Raw genomic sequence first — 20,818 nt, 5'->3', positions numbered from 1 at the left:
GAACCCTTCCAGCCCTGGTGTTCCTTTACCAGGGCCTGTACACCAGGGAGGCAGGAAGGAGCAACCAAACACGTGACCACTGTGATTGGATGTCACAGTAGTATGGACTGAGAGCTGCCCTTGCAGTGTGTAGGCATGAAAGCCAACTCTCTGCACATGTGCGTTACATTGGCAGCAAGAGGTTAATTATTATAATACATGTAAACGTGCCGTAAAAATGCATGTGTAACCAAAAGTTTTTTAAGCTTTGGATACAGTAGGGAACGGTTAAAACCCCTGGAAGTTTATTTTTTACTGTCTGGGTACAACTGAAAGTTAACCACTTGCCGACCGCTGCACGCCAATATACGTCGGCACAATGGCAGTGGTGGGCAAATGGGCATAACTGTACGTCCCCTATAATTCGCGAGGCTAGCGGGCGCGCGCGCCGCGTACAGCGTGACCGTACCCTCGGGTTCCGCGGACTCGATATCCGCCGGTGTCCCGAGAATCATGTCATGGAGCCGCAGAACGGGGAGATGCCTAAGTAAACAAGCCATTTCCCCGTTCAACCTAGTGACATGGCAAAGATCAACTGCCCCCTGTCATCGGGAGCAGTGATGGCTGTCATGTCAGTAGTAGCTCACCTCCCCCACAGTTAGAATCACTCCCTAGGACACACTTAACCCCTTGATCGCCCCCTAGTGTTTAACCCCTTTCCTGCCAGTGTCATTTATACAGTAATCAGTGCATTTTTATAGCACCGATCGCTGTATGTATGACAATGGTCCCAAAACAGTGTCAAAAGTGTCCGATGTGTCCGCCATAATGTCGCAGTCACGATAAAAATTGCAGACCACCGCCATTACTAATAAAAAAAATTAATAATAAAAATGCCACAAAACTATTTGTATTTTGTAGACGCTATAACTTTTGCGCAAACCAATCAATATACGCTTATTGCGATTTTTTTACCAAAAATATGTAGAAGAATACATATAGGCCTAAACTGAGGAAAAAATTGGGTTTTTTTTATATATTTTTGGGGGATATTTATTATAGCAAAAAGTAAAAAATATTGCCTTTTTTTCAAAATTGTTGCTATTTTTTTGTTTATAGCGCAAAAAATAAAAAACGTAGAGGTGATCAAATACCACCAAAAGAAAGCTCTATTTGTGGGAAAAAAAGGACATTAATTTTGTTTTGGTGTAACGCTGCATAGCCGCGCAAATGTCAGTTAAAGCGACGCAGTGCCGTATCGCAAAAAATGGCCTGGTCATTAACAGGGTAAATCCTTCTGGTCCTTAAGTGGTTATGTGAGCAGACTGCAGTTCCTCTTTAAGTACTCAGATTTTCTAGCAAGTGTAAAGAAAATTTACAAGTGAATAAAAAATAATTTAAATCAGTGATGTGAACATCCCCGATGGATAATAAAAATCTGACAAAGGGTCTAACCCTTCCCCGCCTTAATCCAAAACTAAAATTGGCGCGTGCAAAATCTGGTGCAGCTCTGCGTAGGAACCAAACAGCTTCCAGGTTTTATTGTCAAAATTAATTGCACTCCTTTCCCTTCTGTATTGAATTGTATTGTAATTGTGCTGCCCCCCCCCCCCCCCTTCATTGTAAAGCGCTGCGCAAACTGTTGACGCTATATAAGTCATGTATAATAATAATAACAAGCTGAAGTTAGAAGCTGATTGGCTACAATGCATAGCTGCACCAGACCTGAGTGCTCCAGTTTTAGTAAATCTCCCCCTTATTGTATAGGGAACCCATGGCTATATAGGGCATACACATGTGAAAGAATGAAAAAAGTTAAGAACAACACTGAGCAGGTCTTAACGAGATTGTAAAGGAAATAAAAAAATAAATAAATAACAAACATCTCTATACTAACCTTCTCTGTGTAAAGGAATTGCACAAAGCAGCCCCAAACCTCCTCTTCTCGGGTCCCCCGCCGGCGCTCCTGGCTCCTCCTCTCTGTCCATGGACCTACTCTCACTCCCGAGCCCTGCTTTCATTGACACAGACAGTGGGACTCGGCCCCGCTCCCTCGTCACTGGTTTTGATTAACAGCAGTGGGAGCCAATGGCTCCTGGTGCCCCAGCAATGCTAATGAGACATGGAAGTGAGGGGAGAGAAGAGCTGCAGATGTGCACAGTGCTGGATCGAATGAGGGCTCAGGTAAGTATAAGGGGGGGCAAAACCAATGCCTAAACATGTTTTACTTTAATGCAAGGAATGCTTGCAAGGAAGACTTTAGAACCACTTTGGGCAGGAAAAAAAAATATAAAATAATAATATAATTTTCCTTTCCAGCCATCCACTCATGTCAGTCTACGATGTGTTATATTTGCATTTCAGCCCTGTTCCTCTGCAAATTTCTTCACCTTATATTTCCCCTAATTCTAAAGAATGTGTTTCTGACCTAAAACTAAGAGAAAATGACAGTATCATATAACAATTTTCCATTCCCCTATCTTTGTGTCAGCATATGATGGGTAGTACTGTGTGCAAATCAAAGAAAATAGGCAATACTGCCAGCCAACCATTGATCACTCATAGCAGTAGAAAGAATTCAAGGACCAAACTTTGCTTTGCTGCACAAAGGTGATAAACGACCAGCTGGTAACTCAGTAAACTGTTTATATGGAAACGTATGCCTGTAAAGCAATAAGTGAGCACTAACTTCTAAAGAAGAATGAAGTCCATACTACTGTAGGCTTGCTGGATAAATATTATAGTGCACAAGGAAAATTAATCTTTAACTATTTGCCTGGTCTTTATTGGGTCCTTTTGGCGGTCTACATAGTTGCTTGATTTTCTAAGGTTAGTTCTCTGCAAATATGTAGAGGTGTCGATAACCATGTCCATAGTATGCAATTTGGGGCAGATAGGGGTTGATTTACTAAAGGCAAATAGACTGTGCACTTTGCAAAGTGCAGTTGTCTTCTGCAAGAACAGTTGCTCCAGAGCTTAGTAAATGAGCAGAAGCTCTGATGACTTCCATCGTCCAATCATGTGCAAGCAAAAATGCTGTTTTTTATTTTCCTTGCATGTGATTGGGTATTCTTTGCAAAGTGAAGCTTTACCTCATTTACTAAGCTCTGGAGCAACTGTACTTTGCAAATTACACAGTCTATTTGCCTTTAGTAAATTAACTCCATAGAATCATGGAAGAGTCTAGTCCACGTCAAACTGAAAACTAGATGGCGCTTTAGACAGAAGTTTAAGAAGGTCTTAAGACACATCTTTTCAAAGAAGTAATAAGACGTTGAGCAGTATAAAGCATGTGTGATGCTCTAACATCCCAGGTCAGCATATCATGACTTACAAAAAAAAATTAAACATCAAAATAAATAAAATCATGCAGATAGTATGTAACCTCAGTCATAATGAGAAGGTACACACAAGCAGGAGATGGTTAGTTCAAGCCCTATTATAGACACTAAGGCAGCTGGACAGGGTCACCTACACATTCCATAGCTATGATGCTTTGCAGCCCCAGCAAAAATGGTACCCTATTATGTTTGGCAGGCAGAACCACCACCAAATGTGACCTATTCAAGTGATTGAGGCCATGACCACCCTGCAACTGCTTTTAATACACAGAGCCGCAGCGCATTGGTGCAGTATTTACAGACATATCGCCTTGTCACCGCCTGTCAAACGCATCTGAAAAGCAATCCACCACCACAAATCTATACTAAAGCTGGCCATACATGGCTCAGTTTTTTCAATTAGCCAGCTGAACAAAAAAAAAAAAACGAAAATGATTCCTCTACCCAAACAATTATATTCTAACAGCAGTGGGGCTCTTCCACTGTCAGAATACACAAATCAGCACTACAGCCATTGTCTGCAGCCACTGATCAATACCAACACACCAACCACCAGGAACAGATATTAAGACATGCTGTTACCTTACAGCAGTGAGGTGAGAGGCTTGAGAGCACCTAGGTGTCACAGCATTTGAAAGAAGAGACACCAGACAACACATGTTTCACGGTGAAGGGATTCACCTTTATTTAAAACACCACATCAGATTGAACTGGATTCTGGAATGTTATTTAAGCACTATTGTACTGTAACTTGATTAGTATATTTGTTATTATTTGAGTCTTGAGGAACCACATATATGCAGTTTTGCGGGTCCCAGTATATATACTGGTCTTACTCCGCATTAGATTGGAATGAGTACCAGTCTTAAAGAACTTTACCAATGAATGCTTAATGTCACAATCCTTTGGGTTCATATTTATGTTTGGCACCATGATTGTGTGCTTTATGTATTGATCACATTGAGAAAGCCTGGGAGAGTTATTCATATTTTAAATCACTATGAGACGATAACAGTTCCAATATGTGTGTTTTCTCTCTAAACACAGATAAATAGGTGGCAATCCTATTTTCTCTCTGTCATTCCTATTAGTTGCCTATATAGGGTGGAAAGATGTTGGTTTTACAAGGTGGTCCCTAGTTTATATATGCATCTTCATTTGCAATTGTATATTCAAACTAAATATATTTGAAAATAATTTTTATCTATTTAGGTAGAAAGGAAGTTTTACATTTGACCACTGGAGGGCAGCATATTTCTCATAAAATATTGCTGTTGGAAGTGTAAGTTAACTGCAATTCCAAAATGCTGCCACTAGATGATGCCAGAGCAGCAGATGTCTCCTAGAATGTAAGATTTTGAACATCTGACAAGTGTTCTTACAGGTCTTTATAATATATAAAAAAAATTGTTATGTCCACCTTAAAAATGCATGTCATCTCTAACATAGTAAAAATAGCCAAAATGATATGCTTGACTTCTTTGTTAAGCGCTTCACAAGTATATTGCTTGAAACTGTTCTTGCATGTAAAACCAACATGTTGTATGTACCAAGCCAAATGTAAAGCAGTTACACACAATGGAATCTCATTGTAAATTTTCATTTTGATATGCTGTTCTGTGTGATATCCAGCTTTCCCAGGGATTACACACGTATGGTATATGCATAGTTATGTTGCTCTAAGCTGGATAAATATAACTATGCAAAAATATCCATATCTGGAATTCAGTCTATAAATGTATGTTAAGCAAAGATTGTAAATGTAATGAAGTTTTAACTTTGGAACAGTATATTGTTAAGAATGTTGCGTACTTCATTTTTTCTATTGGAGTCTTCAAAACAGTTTAAAAGTTGTTAACAGTGTAAAATAATGGTGCTGGGCTCCTGATTGGTCGGTAAACACTAGAGGAAATAAGTCAAGGCTTCTAAGTTCTGGCTAACACACCCTTAGACTTTGTAACCTCTAAGCAAATAAACCTGTAATTGTCATATCATCACACTACAGTATGTAGTAGTAAGGTATAGGTGTAATCTTCCTGCAGCTTCTAATGCACACTATGAGAAGCTCTCAATGTGCAGTGAAATCAGAAGCAACTTCTGTACAAAAGATGAGCCTGTACAACTGTGGGTGTACAGCATATTTGGGTGATTGACAGGTCTGGTGCTCCGTGTGGATGAAAGGGATTACCCCTCACTGCCTTTAGGACTCTGTGCACGTGGATATGGTATGTATTTTTTAATGGGAGCAGAACAGTGCAAATGTTGTCAAAGCATTCTATGAATAATTTCCGGACCAGCAACATGATGCCCATACGTCGCTGGACTTTCGGTGGTTATACCGGACGATGCCCCGGTACCATTTTTAAGAGCCGGCGGTCAGCTCTCTTGTAAAAGCCATCCTAGCGGGTAACTGGCCTTCCATGCCTTCTCAGGCTCTCCATCCCAACTGGAGACCGGAGCAACCAGCCGGTGCATCCACTGGCTGGTCGGACAGCCGTACAAAGCTGGGATGCTATGTTAACCCAGATGTGATGACCTGACATCACTTCCAGTTTTACCCAGATGTCAACAGCCCCATTTAATGAAATCAAAAGCGTTCAAAAACACAGATCTCTCCAAAAAGAGGACCGGTTAAATGCCATTGCCTTCACAAGGGATATTTACATTCTTTGTGGCAGCAATAAAAGTGATAATTTTTTTTTTTTTAAGCAACAGTGTAGAAATAAAAAAAACTTAAAATAATTGATCATTTAAAACTTTTTTTAAAGTACCCCGTCCCCCATGCTTGCATGCAAAGGTGAATGTGTGTTTCGGTCCTGCACACAAGCAAACAGCGATTGTCCCACACATGTGAGGTATCCCTGCAAATGTTAGATCATGGGCCATAATTCTAGCATTAGACCTCCTCTATAAATGTAAAGTGGTAACATGTAAAGGCCTTTAAAGCGTGGCCTATAGATAGTAAAATTTACGTTGTTTGTAGCTGTTGCACGGGCGTGCACAATTTTGAAGCATGATGTGTTTTATCTATTTATTCGGTGTAACATCATATTTTATATTTTTACATTATTTATATTTAAAAAAAAACAATTGGGTTATGTATTGTGTTTTTTTTTTTTTGCATTCAAATTCAAAGAAGTGTGTTTTCTTTCCAAAAAAATTGCATTTGAAAAACCTCTGCACAAATACCGTGTGACATATAAAATTGAAAAACTCACCAATTTATTCTCTAGGGCCGCTGCTTTAAAAATATATATATAATGTTTGGGGGTTCTAAGTAATTTTCTAGCAAAAAACACTGATTGCTACATGTAAACAAAAAGTGCCAGAAAAGGCCTGGTCTAGAAGTGGATAGAGAAGAGGGGCTGAAAAGGACGGCATAGCTCCCAACCGTCCCTGATTTCGAGGGACTGTCCCTGATTTGGAGCAATGTCTCTCTGTCCCTCTTTCCTCCTCATTCGTCCCTCATTTTGGTCTGATGTATATAAAATGCACTTTTTATCTATCTTAAAGTGTTTCCCAGTGCTAAACCTTTCATCTGATTTCTAAATTGCTGCATTTGTAAATTCCAAAGGAATAGTAGTGGTAAAAAAAAGCACTTGTAGGTTTAACCAATCTTGTTTTTTTGTACAATTCTCCTTTGAGGGGGCGTGACAAGGGGTGTGTCCTATGCCTGCATACTTTTGCTGACAGGTGTCCCTCATTCCCAGCTCAAAAAGTTGGGAGGTATGGGACGGGCATAGTTGGCACTCTTGGTGAGTGCCGTGTCCAACACTCATATTAACACCCGAAGCACCGAAAGGAATGGGGGGGGGGGGCAGAGGACTTACCAGGACAGCAAGCACTGGCATAAGGGTTATTTCACCTTAAATGTAAGTACCATGCCTTGTATTTATTTTTTTATTTACCTAAACCTGGGTTTAAAACTATACAATATGTTGTGCATGTCTGTCACTTCTTTTCAAATTATTTGTTTCAAAAACAGACATATTTTTAGATGTTAAAAAAAAAAAAAAGCTATCACACACTATGAAACTCTCTAACTTTCTCTGTTGTTGTGCAGGGGCCTCCCAATACAGCAGTACTATGACCTGACAAAGCTGAAGAAAAGTGCAGTTCGTGAAAGTGATGATCTGTAAGTAAATAAATGCTTTTAACCAGTCATGATCACAACAGAAATGGGCAGCGCCTTCTACAGTATGTCTAACCAATGAAGAAAAGATGACCAACTGGGCACCTAAAGGAAGCAACCCCTGTGTAGTTATAAAGGGGGTCATATTCACCCCCACACTCGTTCTTCTATTGATCTTTGAGCTCTGAGATGGTAGTTTCAAGGTTTGTGTCATTACTCAGTCATATAATGGCTGTAAAAGGGGAAAGGTGATATGATAAATGTTCATCATAAAGCTAAATTAGAGGCATTATAATGCCTGTTAAGAGGTGAATCTGATTCCTGTCTTGAGACAAAATCCTTTAAAATCCACCATGATTGGATAATTGATTTTGACAGCATTTTAAAAATTGAGAAGTAAAGTGAATCAGCCAAGGACAGGTGGAGCAAGTCACCACATCCCAAAATAATTGAAGAAAATGGAAACTGGAATGAAGGGACTTTTGAGGTGCCTAAAACAATGAGAAACTATATCATGTATAGTAAAAGTAACACATTTGTATTTAATACATTTGTTAAAAAAAGATATAACAATCTTTAGTTTAAAATTGCGTGATCAGACTAAAACATTAAAGAATTAAGTATACCTAATGTACAAAAATGTAATTCTCAACATGGTTTCGCTAGAATATATAGCTTCTTCAGGAGATTTGTAATTGTCTATGTACAGCGTATTCACTGCAATATATAAAGAAATACATAAGACAAAATATAATAGTGAAAACTAAGGACTAAATGTCCTCAATCAAACATCTTAAAACAAAAAAGAAAACACAAAAATAGCTCAGGATCAACTGGAACTATTCTTACCCCAAAACGAATTTCAGGTCAGTATGAGAACAGACCAGGGCCAGCGGATTGTCAATAGCTATTGATGTCTTTGTTACAGTCTATACTTTGACATTTTCTAGATCCTTATATGGGCACCTTTGTTCTCCTATGACATACTGATATCCTCATAATTGGTGGTCCACTGGCCCTGGTGTGTTCGCATACTGACCTGAAATTAGTTTTGGGGTAAGAACAGTCAGGACTGGTGCTACCACTAGGCAAACTAGGCAGCTGCCTAGGGCGCACTGCCACCTAGGGTGCCCAATCCGCTGGTTTCCCCACTCTCTGTCTTCTGCTGGTCTCTGCGCTATGTAGGTTTTTGGTGCGGTGGTGACTGTATGCAGGGGATGCCTCTGTCTGCTGTCTGCAGCATGTAACTAACTCAGGTGGCAGCCACCCCATCCATAAGTAAGTAATGTCAGAGGTGCAGCGCAGCACTGGAGGACTGTGGCCCAATGGAACAGAAGCACACATCCCCTGCGCACCACAGCCCTATGATCAGTGACCTGTGGGTTGCTCCCTCTCTGAGTCTCTGCCTCTGCCCATATGTGATTCCTATACCGAGTCATGTGACCCCCCCTGACCCCGACCCTCGCTGTATCACTGCCATTCGTAGAGGCTGCTCTCCCTCTTGGCCTGTCCTGTACAGCAGCTGTGTGTGCTATAACCTAATCGGATCGGAGTAGTGGGGGCTCCGGGGCTGGTGACAGCTGGAGGCACCAAGGCAGGGTTTGTTCCTGGCACTAGCAGGGTCGTCGGATGCATGTAAGGCCCCAGTGAGTGAAGAACACTGACATTGTATTAGGAATCAGGTAGGTCAGTATAATGGTCAGGTAGGTCCGTGTAGGGGGTCAGGTAGGTCTGTGTAGGGGTCAGGTAGGTCAGTGTAGAGGTCAGGTAGATCAGTTTCAGTGTCAAGTAGGTCAGTATAAAGGTCAGGTAGGTCAGTGTAGTGGTCAAGTAGGTCAGTGTAATGGTCAAGTAGGTTAGTGTAGGTGTCAGGTAGGTTAGTGTAGGGGTCAGGTAGGTCAGTGGTATGTCAGTGTAGGGGTAAGGTAGGTTAGTGTAGGTAGGCCAATGTAGGGGTCAGGTTGGTCAGTGTAAGGGTCAGATAGGTCACATGGGTTATATGGGCAGGGCAAAGGCGGTGGAGTCAGGGGCGAAAAATTAGGTTTCGCCTAGGGTGTTAAAAATCCTTACACCAGCCCTGTGAATAGTTCCAGTCGATCCTGTGCAATTGTATGTGATTTCTTTTCTTTTTTGTTCTAAGATGTTTGATTGAGGACATTTAGTCCTTAGTTTTCACTATTTTATTTTGTCTTATGTATTTCTTTATATATTGCAGTGAATACACTGTTCACAGACAATTACGAATCTCCTGAAGAAGCTATATATTCTAGCTAAACATGTCAAGAATTACGTTTTGTTCTTGTACTTACACTTCATTCTTTAATGTTTTGGTCTGATCATGCAATTTTAAACTAAAGATTGTTTCTCATTGTTTTAGGCACCTCAAAAGTCACCTCATTCCATTTTACATTTTATAGCATTTTAAAAAGTTCTCCACTTACAGAGGAGGTCTTTTCAGTGATATACGAGGTGGTATCAAAAAGTTTTAGGACTAGTTTTGTAACACACCAACAGATGGCAGCACAAGGCTGCATGCACAGTCACAGGGAGCACTGACCTTCATAAGTCAGTGTGCCACATCATCCTGTATACATCGGGAGCTGTGCAACTGGTGCTATTCTGAACATGTGCGTTACCACATCTGCTATTTCATCGTGGACAGCAAGTCAGAACAAAGAGGAAATATGAAATTCTGCGTGAAACTGGACAAATCTGCCACAGAGAAGTTTAACATGATTTAGCAAGCTTACAGAGATGCTGCAGTTAGTCGTTTGAGGTGTCCCCAGGCTGCTGACCCAGCAGCAGAAGGAACACTGTGTCAAAGTCTGCCAAGAACTCCGTCAGTGTGGCGTGGGGAACTTTGCAGCAACACGGTGCATGTTCAGATCACACGTGAGGATTGCCTGTATTGTTCAGTATGACACACCAACAATGGCAGCAATGTTGTGGTTGTTCTCCGGCGATCATCATGCACAAGTTGCCGAATGATTTCCAAATTTTCAGGGGTTGAACTTGTTGAAGGTCTTCCTGATCTCTCGTCGTCTTCCAGTAATATTCTTCCGCTCTTGAAGCATGCATGCCACTCAAAACACCTCGAACAACTCATTGCAGCATCGTGGTAAACTTGCCGAATCATGTTAAACATCTCTGTGGCAGATTTGCCCAGTTTCACACAGAATTTCACATTTGCTCTTTGTTCTGACTTGCTGTCCGTGATGACATAGCAGACGTGGTAACGCACATGGTCAGAATAGCACCAGTTGCACAGATCCCAAAATACACAGGACGATGTCTTTTGGCACACTGACGTATGAAGGTCGGTGCTCCCTGTGACTGTGCATGCAGCCTTGTTTCTTGTCTGTTGGCGTGTTACAATCTAGTCTCGTAACTTTTTGATACCACCTCGTACAACCCTCAGATCATTAAAGTGTAAACTAATGTAAATCTAAACCTGTATTATATTGCAGCTTACCAATAATTAGATGTGATGGCTGATTTAGATTTCTTTTATATATATATATATATATATATATATATATATATATATATATATATATAATTTTTTTTTTTTTTTTTTTGCCTGGTGATCCTGCCAGTAACCGATTTCTTGTCTCAGGGCAACAACACTCATTTACCATACTGTGTGGAGAAACAGCGCTGTCACCCCAGGACAAGTGTGGTAGCCTCCCTGGCGGTTTTCCCGAGTGTGGCTCGGGGTTAAAAATCAGGACCATTAGCGGTAACCCCGAGCCACACTCGGGATTACATCGCAGGATCCTGGTGTGGCTTTACTTACCTTGTCCCCGGGATCCTGCGATGTCCCCCGCTGTGTCTGCGGGCTCTGTCCTCCTCCGAAGCCTCTCCGTGCCAGGCTCCGTTCCCTGCGAGCGGCGCGACGCACGGGGGCGGAGCCTGGCGGCAAATTAAAAAAATTGTAAAATCATAACACATACAGTACTGTAATTTTACAGATTACAGTACTGTATGAAATTATTTCACATCCCTTTTGTCCCCAGTGCTTTGTCCTATGCCCTGCATGCAGTTTTATATTATATATACTGTTCTTTCTGCCTGGAAACTGGAGATTGTCCATAGCAACCAAAAAGTGTCCCTTTACATCAAAAGTGGCTTTAGACCAGGTAGAAAACAGCGATAGTAAATTAGAACACTTGCAGAATTGAGCGATAGTGAATTTTTTTTTTTTTAATTAATTATTTTTATTTATTATATTATAATTTATGTTTTTGTGTTTCAAACTTTATCATACCCGGGATATCTACTAGACTCTTGTTTGGACAGATTTAAGTGTGTTATTGTTAAGAATTACAGACCTACAATATAAAACGCCAAATTTCCATGCAAAATAATTGTACCGCTTTCAGCACCTAAAATCCGAAATAATCATACCGCCAGGGAGGTTAAGAATATAAAACACCTCCCTTTTCTCTCTTCCATAACACATAGGGGGGTATTCAGTAGCCCTAACACACTTCCTGATAATATTTTATAATGCACAGAACAGTACTCGGTTTTAGTCAGGATCAGCTTTTTTTTGTGCTTGTGGAACAGAAATTAAACATTCAATGGTATATTTAACAGACCAAAAGGGAGCAAATAAGAAATGTTCATTATCAGGGTTTACATACTTTCTTATTCTTGATAATGTAATAGCTAAGTTAGGGTTTTGTTTTCTTAGCACAGTTTCATTGTCCACTGCGAACAATGCCTAAGGCGCCATTCACACCCATGCAGGTGTTTTGTTTTGTTTTTTGTGTTTTTTATCGCGCTGCACCAAAACTATTGATCCTTTGTCACTATGGGGTTGCTTTACTAAAGGCAAAGAAACCGTGCACTTTACAAAGTGCAGTTGCACTCTGCAGGTGCAGTTGCTCCAGAGCTTAGTAAATGAGGTAAAGCTTCACTCTGCAAAGAGAACCCAATCGTGTGCAAGAAAAATAAAAAAACAGCATTTTTGCACATAAATTGGATGATGGAAGTCAGCAGAGCTTCTCTGCTGACATTTACTAAGCTCTGGAGCAACTGCATTGCAGTCTATTTGCCTTTAATAAATCAAACCCTATGTGCTTTGGTACATGATTTGGATCTGTCGGTAGCTAAAAGATTTAATGGCATCAACACGTGCCTGCAAAAGAAATTCGCTTTTTTTTTTTTTTTTTTTTGCATGGTGGGAACGTGCAAGTTTGTGCGCATTCCTGCATCACAGAAATGTGGAACTAGCCCAAGTCAAGGTTTTGTTTAGCCTCTGGGGGATTCTTCCTCTGATAGAAAGTTCTATTTCTTCTCCCCATCTCTTCTGCTCCATTGGCCAATTAGATTGTAAAAAAGTTGCCATGCTCCGTTGGGTAAGGTACAGTCATCTCTTCCAATCCACTGTGCCTGTATTTCTGTTGCCACCAGCACCCTGTAGCCCTTCTCTCACAGATCTATGCTCTGCCCCGTCTGGCCTCTGAGATCCGCACTCCTTCCTTGCTTGCAGTAGGAAAGGCTGCAGGAGAGTGGGAAGAGGCATAACTAGAACCTTCAGGGCCCCGGTGCAAGAAACCATGATGGGCCCCCCTGCCCCCCTTCCATCCGAGCCCGGGGCTTCAGTTTTGGGGGGGTGTCCATGGACATCCTCCCAAAACTGTGCTTCCCACATGACTCCTGGGACATGCATCCAGCGCAATCACACCGGCCTTTTACCATGTGATCAGCTGATCACATGTAAACAAACTTGCCGGTTATCCGCAGCCCTTTCCTCCCACGCTGTGTCTGTGTTAGGAAAGGACTGCCGTTAACTGTCAAGAATGTCAGTAAATTGTTTACACTGATAATCAGTGCCTCAATCATCAGTGCCATCTATCAGTGCCCATCAATGCTGCCTATCAGTGCTCATCAATGCCGCCTAACAGCGTCCATCAGTGCCACCTATCAGTACTCTTCAATTCTGCCCATCAAAGCCCATCAATACTGCCTGAGTTCTGCCTTTCAGTGTTCCTCAGTGCCCATCAGTACCACCTATCAGTGTCCATCAATGCCAGCTATAGGTGCAGCCTATCAGTGCACATTAGTGCCTCCTATCAGTGCCCATCAGTGCCTCCTATCAGTGCCCATAAATGCCTCCTATCAGTGCCCATTAGTGCCTCCTATCAGTGCCCATCAGTGCCTTCTATCAGTTTCCATCAGTGCCTTCTATCATTGACCATTAGTGCCTCCTATCAGCGCCTTCTATCAGTGCCTCATATCAGTGCCCATTAGTGCCTTCTATCAGTGCCTGTTAGTGCCTTCTATCAGTGCCTCCCATCAGTGCTCATCGGTGCCCATAAATTCCTCCTATCAGTGCCCATTAGTGCCTTCTATCAGTGCCTGTTAGTGCCTTCTATCAGTGCCTCCCATCAGTGCTCATCGGTGCCCATAAATTCCTCCTATCAGTGCCCATTAGTGCCTCCTATCAGTGCCCATAAATGCCTCCTATCAGTGCCCATTAGTGCCTTCTATCAGTGCCCATCAGTGCCTTCTATCAGTGCCCATCAGTGCCTTCTATCAGTGCTCATCAGTGCCTTCTATCAGTACCCCTCAGTGCCTTCTATCAGTGCCCATCAGTGCCTTCTATCAGTGCTCATCAGTGCTCATCAGTGCCTTTTATCAGTGCCCATCAGTGCCTTCTATCAGTGCCCATCAGTGCCTTCTATCAGTGCTCTTTAGTGAATGCTATTAATTTCCATCAGTACCGTCTACCTTCTCAGGACAGCACGGCTCTGAGCGGAGATCGGTGTCTGTCATGAAACAGTAGCACAGAGACACCGGCATTAATGTTCTATTTGCCCGTCCATCCTCTCTGGCATGGCCGTCTTTAATATTGACTGGACCCTGGGCAAACATTTTCTTGGGCCCTCCATTCTGAGGCATACAAAAAAAATAGCAGGTAGACTCAAAATCAGTTTACTGCAGCAGATCACCCAGTGATTGCAATTGGTTGCCAGAGGTCACAGCCTATCATTACCGCTCATTGACTGGTTGCTAGAGGTTACAACACACTGCTTGTTGATTGGTTGAAAGAAGGTCACAGCACATCATTACTGCTAACTGGTTGTTAGAGATTACAGCAGATCACTATTGTTTACTGATTGGTTGCTACAGGTTATTGCACATCATTACCACTCACTGAGCTATCCCAAATAATTGAGCAAGAAAAGCAGCACATTAATACACATACTGCAGGAGACAGTCAGAGACTGCAGACATACTACAGGAGACGTCAGAGACTGCAGACATACTACAGCAGATGGTCAGAGACTGCAGACATACTACAGGAGATGGTCAGACTGCAGACATACTATAGGAGATGGTCAGACTGCAGACATACTACAGGAGACGGCGGACTTACTACAGGAGACGGCGGACTTACTACAGGAGACGGAGGACTTACTACAGGAGACAGCGTACATACTACAGGAGACGGCGGACATACTACAGGAGACAGCGGACATACTACAGGAGACGGCGGACTTACTACAGGATACAAGAACATATTTGGGGGGCACACCATACAATGCGTTTAAATTCAAGATGGTGCTGCTATAAGACCTACAAACAGTAAAAAATATTTTACAGCGCACACATACAAGAATGACATTTCCTGCAGGGCTAGTTAAAAACACCTGAACAAAAAATACGGGGGTTTGGTCAGACTATATGGTCATATAGTGCTAAGCCCACTTACTGCGACAAAGTACCCCGAATTAGTGGGTCCTACTCTAGTAATAGAATGGAAGATCCTTTGTCTCAACCATGGGAGCTAAACTCCTCTATGTGGGAGAACTGAAGGGGATACATCTTATACACTGGTGGCCACTAAATAAGAGGTAATGAGGAGGGGGAGAGGTGCTCCAGCCCAAAAGACCTGGTCAGGGCCTATTACAATATACAAGAACATATTTGGGGGCCCACCATACAATGTGTTTAAATTCAAGATGGTGCTGCTATAAGACCTACAAACGGTACAAACAGAACGGCCACTCCCTCCCGAGTACACAGGCTGCATAGGGTGCATCAACCTGTCAGTGGAGCTCCTGACCCCACCCCCTCTCTGCTGGCTAATACAGCTCTGCTTCCCGTGTCCCCGGTGCGCTCTGTGGTGCCATCATCGGTGCCCCAATTTGCGGACAGTTCGGGGCAAACAGGGCAGTAAAGACAAGGCCCGGGGCAGATGCCCTGTTTGCCCCACGTTAAAGACGGCCCTGCTCTCTGGCACGGGATGAGAGAGGACACACAGCTGATCTCACGGCTCCCCCTTCTCCGCCCTCCTCTCTCCTGTGTGCTCCGCGGGAAATGTGAGCTCCTTAGCTTCACACTTGACTGCCCGCAGAGCACACAGGAGAGGGGAGGAGGGAGAAGGGGGAGCCGTTAGATCAGCTGTGTGTCCTCTCTCACCCCATGCCAGAGAGGACAGATGGGCAAATAGAACGTTAATGCCGGTGCTTCTATCAGTGCTACTGTTTCATGACAGACACGATCCCTGCTCAGCGCCGTGAATAGCAACCCTGCTGGGCCCCCCGACAGTGGTGGAATGCCAGGCCCCGTCGCAAGTGCGACTGTTGCAACCCTGGTAATTCCGCCACTGAGAATGGGGGTAATTAATCCTAGTACACACAATCAGAAATCGGACCAAAAATAAAATTATCCAAAGGGACAAACACATACATGTAGGTATGATACCGAATTGTATGATTTTTGTTTAATCAGTACAGTATTCATCCAGAAAAAATTGAAAAGCAAGACCACGCCTGCTCAGAAACGAAAGAATGCATTACAATACAATACAACACGTTACATCACTTCTGAAGTTGTATTCTGTTGTACAAGAATATTACCTTTAGTAACCTTTTCATTTTCGATATGAGACTAGCATGCAAAAAAAAAAGGACGATCATTAGTCTGATATTCACATCATGTGTATGAGGCTTTAGGCTTTAATTTGTTAGTTTGACGTCCAACTAAATCTTCTAGTCTAAGGCCGATTGTAGATGGTTTGAATCCCGGATGGATTCAAACCATGTGTGGGCTGGCTAAATGTACCAATTTGATCGATCTATCAACTTGGGTACAACCAGCCCGCTGAATTCACTTGCGATTTTTGCTAGTGGCTGCTATAACTGCTAGCAATAATCAGTCTTCTACCGGCGGGGATGGCTTACCCCACCCGTCATCGCCCCCCATGCAGGGAGCAGACAATTGTTTAGCAGGAGGCATTCCTCTGTCAGCACTGTCTGTGTTGATGAGGGAATCATGCAAAATTTGCACCGTCGATGGCCTGCCTAACACTACCCTCTCCCTAGATTGACAATGCTGTTTTCCAAGGGTGTGTCAGCTGCTCCTCCATCTACAGTGGAGACACCATTAAAGCAGGAAGTGCATTACTGGCTAGATCACCAGGTTAAAATACTATCAAGAGAAAAAAAAGAAAAGAAAATGAATGCAGTCAACACATTTAAGGACTGTAAGCTGCAGTACTTTGTTTTTGGCTTCAATGCCTCTTTAACCCCACTTTCAAACAAAAAAACTATAAAATTTGTCTTCCTGGAGTTCTTGAGAAAGTGAAACTCCAACTCAGATTTGGTAAGGCTGTAATTGCTGTCCATGGTTCCACTGGGAGAGTCCAATGAGAAAGTATCTTTCTAATAGGGGCACAACAGCAATAAAAAAATGCATACTTTTTTAAGTAAAGCAGTAAAAACTATTCTAACCCACGCTCATTCTAAAACTAAACTATTCAACTTCTGTTGCATTTAGCATTTAATTTCCACTTGAGCAACACAGCCTTACCAAGCACAATGCAATGTGTGTGGACAATTCCGACGCACAAAGCGCCAGGCATGCTTAGAATAAAGTCCGAGACGGAACTGCTCGGTCTGGTAAAATTAGCATTCGGAATGGATATAGCACTTTCATCAGGCTGCAATGTTTTAAATTGTTTAATGCAGCGCACTCTCTTCTTCTTTATAATACTAGAAGAATGAAGTAGTTTTGCTCATATTCACACAGACTTCTCACAAACTTCTTTCTTTATTATTTATCTTGATTTCATCAATATAATATTTTTATTTGTCACATCTCCCGAAAAAATAATATTTTTGGGATGTTTTTAGATTAAATCTTTTTTAGGATTTTTTTAAAGCCTGATCTTGCGTTTTATTTATCTTTTTTTTTTTTACTCCAGAATATTTTTGGGTGTGTTTTGTGTGTCAAGTTACCACAACACCATTATTATCTTGTATTATTTATTAATCTCAAGGAGATTGTTTGGTGTTGGTGTCTCTTGTTAATTTTTCACATTGTATTTTTGAAATGTACCAGCCTCCTCACAAACAAACTGTCCTTTTTGAAGGAAAACACACATAGGCAAGTATAATTGAAAAAAAAAATTCCTTTATTAAGGGCTCATAACCAAACAAAGAGGGAGGCAACGCTGGATATACAGCAGAAATTGGTGAAGCCTTTGGCCCCCAGGGCACACATCAACTATTTTACTGCAAAATTGGTGGCCTGAGGAGTCCATATATAAGGGAGTACAATCTGGTCCAGAAGTCAAAGAGATCATGATCAGCAGCAGATGACATGTATGTCCCCAGGCTGTGGTCATACAAGAGCCTGCATCTTTTGCCAGACCAGACTGAACCCAGGCCATCACTCTCTGGTCTTCCTTACACGCTTCCTTCCCGGCTTTGGCTCTGGTGTTGGAGGTGTGGCAGGAGGAGGAGTAGGACCTGGAGGAGGAGGAGGACCTGGAGGAGGAGGAGGAGGACCATGGGTGAGCTCACAAATGTGGCTTTGGCATGTGGGTTGGCCCCTCAACCCCTTATTTAGTGCTTCTAAAATGAGAAACTCACATAAGAGGAGTTGGCCCTCCATTTGCAGCATTTTGCATGCTGTTAGGTCAGAAAAATCCTCTTCAACACTGTGGGGTGTTCTGAGGGCCTCAGTAGCCTTCCAAAATAGGCCAATTGCAGCCTCCTCCAGGTTACTCCTCTTCCTACCACTTTTTCTTTGAAGGCGGAGGGGAGGGACCTGGGTATCAGGCAGCCTACTTGGTCCAGCCACCTCCTGGCTGAGACTTTCCTGTGTATGAAAAAGGGACATCGTTTTAGTTTTTGGTTCATCAATCACAATCAGAAATTAGTACTCCAAACTAACATATATTTAACATCATTAATTTGACAGCCAGAAATATTTAGAAGAATGCTATACCTGGCTCAAGCTGGGCTCCTTCACATGTTGCTGCCTGGAAGGCCCAGGTTGGAAGTCAAAAGCCTCAGCTGAGGGGGAAGGAAGCGTGGAAGGAAGATTGGAGAGTGCTGGCCTGGGTTCAGTCTGACCTGCCAGAAAATGCAGTCTGTCATAGTACCACAGCCTGGGGACATAAATGTCATGTGCAGCTCCTGATCTCAGGCAATCCTGGACCTTTTTGCGCTCCCTTAGATAAGTGCTCCTCATGCCAACAATTAGGGCCTTCAAATAGGTGATGTCTGCCGTGGGGATCACCAGCTTCACAAATTCCAGCAATTGATCCAGCGCTGCCTTCCTCTTTGTTTGATTCTTATAATGTGGGTGGTTTACCTGCCACAGACAGGGCAGCTCCCTGAACATATAAATGAATATGGTGATAAAGTCCTGATCCTTCAATATATCCATTTTCTCTGCAAGACACAACACAAGACAAACCCTAATGCCAGGCTAAACTCTCCTAATCTTGTCCCAATATAGGCCTCAATCTCTAAGCAGTATAGGCCCAAGTTTAAATGTTACCTTCATTATCACGATCGACGCTTCCTATACTCCTTCCTCCGCTCACAGATCGTACGTACGATGCACACATGTTACGCTTTATATACACTGCGCATGCATGAACCTTCACCTGCCCCTGACGTTCTTTCTAGTCTATTCCCCGCCCCTTCTCTTTCCACGCAGTGGGGAAGAGCACATGGTGGACACAGAGCAGGTGCGTGCTAATTACAACAACAAGGAGGAGGAGGAAAGCCCGGAACCAGAAACGTCAGGATCCCGGAGGAGACGATTTAAGGCCTCAAATATGTCCTTTGTGGAGATGGTGGAGATGGTGGATATCTTGAAAAGGGCCAACTATGATGGGAAGTAAGGACCTTACCCCAACCCAAATGTCAGAAAGGCCAAGATCATGGCGAAAGTTGTGAAGAGTCTGCACAGAAATTTTGGGGTACGATGGTCCAAGGATCAACTCAGGAAGCGGTGGTCGGACCTCAAATTAAGGAAGCATGATCAGTATAGAAGGATCAGGAGAGTGCTGCAAAAAAATAAGTAGTTGTCCTGTGTTCCTATTATTTATTTATATTACATTTGTGCTGCTCCATGTGCTTTTCTTTACTGTTGTATAGTTTAAAATGGTAACTTTCATGTTCATGGACACATTATTCGTTCGTAGGAAACATTATTCGTTCAGCCTATAAAACACCATGTTTTGTCCAGATGCAGTTCAATACATTTTTTCTGGCCTACTTCTCTTAAAATAATGTTGGTGTCTAGATGGGTTTGTAACTAGAATGAAATGCAAACTAGATTCTGTGTAAGGAGAGGACACTCAGCAGCTGTTTACACATCTGGACACTGGAGCACTAGTGTGGGACAAAAGAACACCCTTTTTATTAGGGGTCCCACACAGGTGCTCCAGTGTATACTATAGGGGTGTCTCCATCTGTGAAGTTTGTACAAAACAGGTAAGTATTCAAGCTTGACAAAGAAAAACAATATTTCTTCATCTTGGAACTCTGCCAAAACAGACTATTGTACCCCACTTCCAAGCAATGTTTCCTATTCCTATTTCTGCCATCAAATATCTGTGTGCTAAGTATACCTATTTCACCAGTGAAAGTGCCCAGATACTGATCAGGGAGATCATGGGGTGTAATAGGGACTTGGAAAACATAAAGCAAAACATCAATGATGTTCAAAACAAAATGAAGAACATCATTGATGTTTTAGGGAGAATTTAAAACTCCTCGAAATCCCAAATTATTTCAGTTTTTTTGTCTGGAAAATTTTTAGAACTTTTTTTGACAGATTCTCGAAAAGCCAAATTTTGAAGGTGCACACAGTGTGTCAACATGTGCTATCTGCCAACACGGGAGATCAATGTATGCGTTTTGGGGGTGCAACCCCTTCCTCAATAATAAAGTAGCTGAGAGGAAGGGGTTGCATCCACAAAACACATCCCTTGATCCCCCATGATGGCAGCTAGCACATGTTGACATTCAGCAATTTGTGTGCATCTTCAAAATTTGGCTTTTCCAGGGGTGACATCACCCCATCTGAACGCAATATCATACACAGTTTA

General features: G+C 42.4%; 1 protein-coding gene across 1 annotated transcript in view; it reads left to right on the top strand.

Moving 5' to 3' along the window:
• SPMIP4 (sperm microtubule inner protein 4) overlaps positions 1 to 20,818 on the top strand; it is an 86,508-nt gene that overhangs the window by 22,624 nt on the left and 43,066 nt on the right. Inside the window, exon 3 of the mRNA XM_073630129.1 lies at positions 7,384 to 7,455. Coding sequence (XP_073486230.1) covers positions 7,384 to 7,455 — 72 coding nt within the window. The remainder of the gene's footprint in view (positions 1 to 7,383; positions 7,456 to 20,818) is intronic.

This window comes from Aquarana catesbeiana, linkage group LG05, assembly GCF_042186555.1.
Source record: "Aquarana catesbeiana isolate 2022-GZ linkage group LG05, ASM4218655v1, whole genome shotgun sequence".
Taxonomy (NCBI): Eukaryota; Metazoa; Chordata; class Amphibia; order Anura; family Ranidae; genus Aquarana; species Aquarana catesbeiana.
Note: the sequence above shows the minus strand (reverse complement) of the source record. Positions and strands in the feature narration are given on the sequence as shown.